The sequence below is a fragment of the Glycine soja genome, chromosome 8 (genome assembly GCF_004193775.1).
Source record: "Glycine soja cultivar W05 chromosome 8, ASM419377v2, whole genome shotgun sequence".
NCBI lineage: Eukaryota > Viridiplantae > Streptophyta > Magnoliopsida > Fabales > Fabaceae > Glycine > Glycine soja.
The window spans coordinates 16,236,506-16,244,079 of NC_041009.1; the positions used below are offsets into that span (position 1 = coordinate 16,236,506).

Here is a 7,574-nt window from a genome sequence, read left to right on the forward strand (position 1 = left end):
TTTATGAAAAAGTTTCATTTAGTTACTCATCAATTTCTTAAATACTTATTTTTAGTTATTGTTGTTAGATTTGCTTCATTAAGCTATGACTTGGTATAATTATTTCACATGTCAATGATTTATTTGTTGTGTCATTACTTAAGAAATTTAGGGAGGATTCTTATTAGCGAGGATTAAAAATACAAACTTTAATAAAATTAAGGATCAAATAAAAAATTAATTATGAGGATCAAAATCAAGACAAGTAAAGCAACTATTGACAAAAACCGTAAGCCTTCAATTAAAAGATAGGATAGTTTTAATTTAATTAATATTTAAGTTTTGTAATTAATAGAGATAATACGCTCTGCACTATTTACGGTGTAAAGGAGGAATCAAGTTATTATTGTTATTGCAAGAATAACTTCTTTGGTATCATGATTCTCGGAGCAATTATTGTCTAAATTACTGTGTTTCATCGTTGATTGGACAATAAATAGAAAAAAAATTAAAATTAACTGTGGAGTCCTTTCTTCTCAAATATGAAAACAGGTAGGGAAGACATGTTTTTTAATGTAAAAAATAAAAATGTTGATATATTATAGAAAGTGATGCTAGTGTAAAAATTTTTGTATCTTTTATATTATCTTCAATGAGAAGGGTATAAATCAATGTCAGTGGTGGTCAGAAAATTTTGACATGGCAACAGTGTAACGAGACAGAGGATAGTGTCCTTGGGAAGTAGTATGATTTATGTGCATAATGACACGAGCAAATGAGATGACAAAGTTACGTTGATGTGACCGGGCATGAAACCTATCCTAAAAAATTTCAAAATAATGACCCCGTTTTCCTCGTGCTTTCAATGCAAATTTACTTATGTTGAAAACACGTTAATAAAACTCATTTTAAATATTTTTTTATCAATCAAGTTCTAATTTTTTTTAGTAAAAAAATCAAACTCATAATTTTCATTAGCCTTTCTTAATTTTTTTATTAATTCAATCTTATAATTTTATTTATTAAATATGTCTCTTTAAATTATTTTAAATATGTCTAGATTTCTTTAGTTTTCCTTAATTTTAACATATTCACGCAAAAGAAGACCATAATAAAGAAAAAAATTAGTTAATTTTTTAATTCTCTAATTATGAGGTTTTGAATTTTTTTTTTAATAACATTAAATTCTTTAAAGTAAAGAGGCATCACTTTTGCTTCACCTAACAGACGCATATGCAAATAGGCATCACTTTTGCTGCACTCTGAAGAGGGTTCCTGATATCGCTAGGAGGACTCAGCTTTGTCATAATTCACAAGCCTTAGTCAGACACTCAAACTTCACACTTGTACGATTTGTACAGTGTTTATAAAAGTTGTTAAATAGTTGCTGATAGTAAAAAAAGGAGTTTTCACCAAAAACAAAGAAGTTTGAAAGAGGAGTACGAATAACTGATAACGATTAATAGCCTTTAATTTCTTGGTCAGAGTAATATTTTGTTGAATGAAATAGTAAAAACATATTTGTATATCAACAAAATTCATATTTGTTTAGTTGAAGTGAAAGTTAGTGAAAAAAATATTTAAATTAATGAGTTGGTAGATAGGAATTGAAGAAATAATTGTATATCAACAAAATTCATATTTTATCACTTATTCAATACATACATGTTTGTCTAATTTAATTTTTTACAAACACTTTAAAAAAAAATAAGGCTTGTAATCAGTTATGTCTAACATGACATAATTAATTATATGTCACTTTAAATGCATGTTTGCTTTCAAATTCTTTAACGCGATTATTCATGTCAAAACAAAAGCCACAATTACTTGCTTATGCTTAATGGGAGTGTTGGACATGGAGAGAGAATCTCAGATCCAAGTTGGATAATCCTTTCTAATCTTTTGAAAAGTAGTCACAAGTTGCATAAGCTGGGTCACGAGGGGGCTCTTTTGGATTTTTTTTTTTACAGTGCATTTCACTTCTTTTTAATTTTTATCTCTAATTGGCATTGGAAAGCTTTATGATGACCACTTATTAAGTTATAGTGCGTGTTTGCTTTAACCACCATATTCAAGAGAAATTCATTAAACGTACAGTGATGAAACCTATTAAAATTTATGATTTAAAACAAATTATAAATGATAGTAAAATATGTGTTCAAAAATCAAAAGAATGTCTTAGAGAACATTAAAAAAAGTTATACCTGATTTATCTTAAAGAAGAAAAAAAAAGTTAGGCCAAAAAAATAATAAAAAATACAGTAATAGAAAAATACACGTACAAATCACAAATTTTAATTCTCTAGAGTAGTTGACCAGTTTTATCTTTCAGAGAAATGAGAAATTATATAAGAGAATTTCTATAAATTAAATAATAATTAGTTAATGAAAATTAACTCTGGTGGGGACTACAATTACAATATTCCTGAAAATTATATATATTAGAACAAATATCGTATAAATTATAAAAGCTAAACCAAATATCATATTAGAACAATACAATTGTTGAAATTTATTTTAATGACTTTTATAACAAAATTAATTAATTGAGTTTTTGTTTTTAAAAGTATAATTAATGTAGATTTTTTAATATAAATTCAAGAAATTTATATTTGGCTTTCCTTACTTCTGCACCTGTGTCCGCCCAGCTTATGGCAAAGGGTATAATAATGTCTGTAGGTACAGAAAAGTGGAATGAGAAAATTGAAATTTTTATTTATCTTTTATGGCAAAATGTTCAAAAATGTCAGAGGGCAGAGAAAAGTGGTATGAGAAAATTGAAAATCATGACCAGCAAACGATGGCAATAATGTTATGAGATGGAGGTTGGTCTCCTCCGAAATTAATGGTCCGTTTAGTTGGAAGGAAAAAAAAATAAAAAATAAATAAATAAATTGAAATTTAATTTGAAAAAAAATGGAAGAAACAAAATTTTTAAAATGTTCTTTATTGAAGTTAACTTTTTTTCTTCCTTCTATTTCGATTTTTTTTAATTAAACAAAAAAATATTTTATAAACATGGTATATTCTTTTTTATTTCATATATTTTTTCACCCAAATATATGGTAAGTGCAAAATGACACAGGCCAAATGAGTTGGCATTGCATGTCTTGATTCAGTTCAAGAACGTGCGGGTTTCAATTTTTTTGCAACGAAAGCAAAAGTTAAATATAGCATGTTTATATAGCAATCAAAGTTAGTTTTAGACCTAAAATCATGGTGAAAATTTTAAAAACAAGTGATTATTTGTTGCTTTGGCTTTTAATGTGATTTTAGAATTAATTATGAAAAAATTGAATCTAATACAAATATGTTATTATTCGAGTTTCAATTTGGTGGCCGTTGATATTGGAGAGATGCGCATCCAAACATATTAATAAATTTTATATTGGATAAAAGAATTTATACTAAACTTCATTAGTAACCCACTTTTTAATAAGCTTAATTATACATTTTCCTACTTAACTATTATTATTTTGTAAATTTTACAATTTAAGATTTTTTTATATATTTTACTTACCTGTTAAATGTGTACCAACATGATGACGCATAAAAAAAGTCAAGAAAAAAATGAACATCATTAATTTTTTTATATTTTTTAACACATCATCACCCAATTACACACATTTAACAGAATAATAAAATACATGAAAATTAAAAAAATATGATAATTGTTAAGAAAAATGGTCACAATTAAATAATAAAATGTATAATTAAATCTGCACAACAAAATATTTAAATATAAATCATATGATTTTAAAATTAATTTTACAAAATTGATGTATTTAAAATTAATTTTAGTTTGTACAAATACATATAACAATTTTTAAATTTTTCGATTACTATTTTCTTTAAACCAAAAACCTCTAATTATTTACTTATTTTTGTTCACTCTGTTTATCTTTTTTTTTTTTATCTATCTTATTACTCTTTGTTTTTTTTCTTTTGCAATCAAACACACCCATATTCCAAAGAGGCCTCATGATAATCGCTACAGAGGACTCAGCTTTGTCAGAATTCACATTTGTACTAAGAACAGTAAAGTGATTATATAATAATTAACATAGGGGTATGAATATTCGAATAACTAATACTAATGTTAATAGCCTTTAATTTTATGGTCAAAGTAAAGGCCTGATACTAGTCTACTCCATTGGATACCAAAGTTGCTTCTTACACCTCTGGATTGGAATTTGGAAGCCAATAGTTTGTTACTTTGTGGTCCAAAAGTTAACCGTACATTCTGCCATTACTAGTAAACGTCCAAAATTTACTAATGATTACACCTGCAAGTTGTACGGATTTCACATTTGAAGAGAAACCACGTACTATTTGATTATAAAAATATCATTAAAACTAATATAGTATATTATGTATTTTACATAATAAATATTTATTCGAAATTAATAAATATACAATTTTAAAATTGATATTAAAGTTTTCATATAACAATTTGTGATATAATAACAGTTTTTAAATATTTTATATTATTAGATTATATCATATACAAATTATATTTTAAATTTGAGTAATAATGTTAACTGAAAAAACTTTTAAAAATAAGTTAAAACCTTTTTTTTTCCAGTCTCTCTTATTCTAACGTAGAATATGTGTGGCAAAGAAATAAAGTTTTAGTTTTATAAAATCTCTTGCATTAAATGAATAAATTATATTTTCGGTCTATCTAATATTTTTCAAATCTGATTTTAGTCATCCCCTAATATAGTACTTTTGGATTTTCATGCGGTAAACGTGCCTCCATACAACTAGCATGGCTCTGAGTCAAGTTTTTGACTTCTAGTATGCAAAATTGGAGCTTCAGTAGTTTTGTGTGATGCAGATGATGCCATTTGTGCGTGACTAATCTGCTTGTTACAAAGTTCCAAAAATAATATTTTTATTATTATTTTATTCACAAAAACTCGAATTAAGAACTTCAAAAAATTAAATTATGTAGCACTGGAATATAAAGATCTCTGTATCATCAATTAACTATAAATCAGTTTAATTATAACTTTAAAAGTAATTAATATAAAATAAACTATTTCATTCGAATGATAATTTAAAATTAAATTTAGATGATAATCTAAAAAAGGAAAAAAGGACTCATCTAAAATAATTAAGAGCAAAATAAGTGATGTTGATGAAAAACAATTAATAGTTAATATACCAGCACATTAATGATCTGTTATGTATATACATTCAGTTTTCAGCCTTTGATTTTTTCATCAACAGTTGAGATTAATTATTATTTTATCTTCTGAAACAAGTGACTCACTGGTTGAAAGAAGCTGAATCTGGCAAACTTTAACCATACAATCATTTAATTTAAAAATATTTATTACATTATAAAAATGATCAAACTTACTCTATATAATAATTTATATTAAAAGAGAGAATAAAATTAAATATTTTTGAAAAGGATAAGATACAGGAATAGTGACTAAAAAAAAAAAAGCAGAGTAGTTCAATTATTTTGTTATCCTCTAGAGTGTAGATGTTGGGGTATTGGCTATTTAAAGAGCAAAAGCCTGCACTTGGAAGATGCACAAGTTTGTTGAGATAGCTAGAAGCAATAAGATGAAAATGAAAGTGCTTGTTTTGTTTGTTGCTACAGTTTTGGTAGCATATGAATGCCATGGCTCAGACTACCAGAAGTTCCCTCTCCAAATGAAAACTGGGTTTGGTGGGCAATACAGCAATGAGGTGGCATGTGCCAGTTGGAGGCTTGGCGTGGAAGCAAACAACGTAGTCAAGTGGCAAACTGTTCCTGCAGCTTGCGGAGAGTACATAGCTGACTACGTTCTAGGAGACCAATATAGATCAGATTCCAAAACAGTTAACCAACAAGCTTATTTCTATGCTAAATCCCTCAAACTCACCAACAAAGATGTCTTTGTCTTGGACGTTGACGACACTACTCTCTCTAATCTCCAGTATTTTGCTAACCATGGATTTGGGTATGTTTTTTTATATCTCCTCTTTTTGGTCAAGGAAGCCCTCAATTCCTATCTCCCACCTAACATTTCTAACCATTAAAGTAACTATAAAAACAAAATTATTAATCAGAGCAAAGATGGGCTTGTGTTTCTTAAGCAAAAACAAAACGTCATTGACAAAATGTACATCACGATGTGAATAGTCATTAGTAAAAGAGTAAATGTGAATACTTTACTCCCCAAAAATATAATAAAAAAAACTGCTTTCGCGATGTTGTTCATATTATTCTGAATGTAATTTTTGACTGAGGAGTAATTTGGTGATAGTGTGGAACCACACAATACGACGGCGTTTAAGAACTGGGTTCTTGATGGCGAGGCATTCGCACTGCCAGAGACTCTTAAAATGTACAACAAACTGTTGGCTCTCGGCATCAAGATTGTATTCTTATCAGAAAGACCACTGAGTCTAGGGGATGTAACAGCCAAGAACTTAAAGGAGGTTGGATTCAACACATGGGAGAAGTTAATTCTCAGGTGACTTTCCTTCTTCTTTTAAAACCTCTTAATTTACATTGTAAATGTAAAACATTTTAGAATTTGGTTTAGATGTGACATTAAAATAATTGTTAATCATGTGATGAACAATATGACACTAGTTGAGGTTAGTACAACACCAAGTAACTCTGAATGAACACTTTGTCATAGAAGTTTCATTTTCATTAAAAAAAATCAAGGTTTGAGTATGGTCCTTAATTTTAAAAGGCTAAAAAAAAGTGCTGCTTTAATTTGGTTGTTGTTGCAGGGATCCATCTGAGTACTCTGGTAAGTTATCATTTGAATACAAATCAGCTGAGAGAGAGAAGCTGGAGAAGGAGGGATACAGAATCATTGGAAACGTTGGAGACCAATGGAGTGACCTCCTGGGAAGCAACAAAGGGACTAGGACTTTTAAGCTGCCTAATCCCTTGTACTATGATTAAGCTCTCAAATCAAGCCTCTAAGTTGCTCCTTAATTTCTATGAAATAAGATCCTGAGTATTATTACTTAGTCATGTAGGGGCACTGAACAATGTTGTTTTCCCTTTTCGAGGCTTTCATGAATTATGAGCTCTTGTTCCATTAAGAAATTGTCCGTTCCAAGTTAAACCAGTTTAGTATTATTATTAAGTAAGTCTTAAAAAATGGAAGGATATAAGTTTTTAAAACGAAATTGTCTACTAATGTCTTGGAAGGATATTCATAAACCTATCCCATCCAATTTGAACATTAAAGATAAAAGAAAACATTAATTTCTTTGTTTAATTAGATACTATTTTGGATTTAAGTTTGAAAAATGATCCAATATAATCCTAATTGGAAATCGAACAAAGTAAAGCTAGAAAAAATAATAGTTTTTTAAATTATTATTATTATTCAATTAGATAGGGTTTTGGATTTAGATTTAAAAATTGATTCAATACAATCTAAATCAAATTCGTTCACATACATAATTTTCCTTTATCAAATTATTATACTTTCATAATTTCGTTTTTTTTCAATTATGTCTATAACATGGATGAATTCTATTTCAACATGTTTTTTTTATTTGAAATTGTTTTCAGCAATATCTATTATTTATTATCTATAAATGATAAATGAAATTTTAAATTAATA

At 27.6% G+C, this 7,574-nt stretch overlaps 1 protein-coding gene across 1 annotated transcript; it reads left to right on the forward strand.

Moving 5' to 3' along the window:
* The first annotated feature begins 5,468 nt into the window (after positions 1-5,468).
* LOC114422366 (stem 28 kDa glycoprotein-like) lies at positions 5,469-7,067 on the forward strand. The gene is made up of 3 exons (XM_028388682.1): positions 5,469-5,939; positions 6,246-6,455; positions 6,724-7,067. The coding sequence occupies exons 1-3, from the start codon at positions 5,524-5,526 to the stop codon at positions 6,899-6,901; spliced, it is 804 nt and encodes a 267-aa protein (XP_028244483.1). The 5' UTR covers positions 5,469-5,523; the 3' UTR covers positions 6,902-7,067.
* The last annotated feature ends 507 nt before the right edge of the window (positions 7,068-7,574 follow it).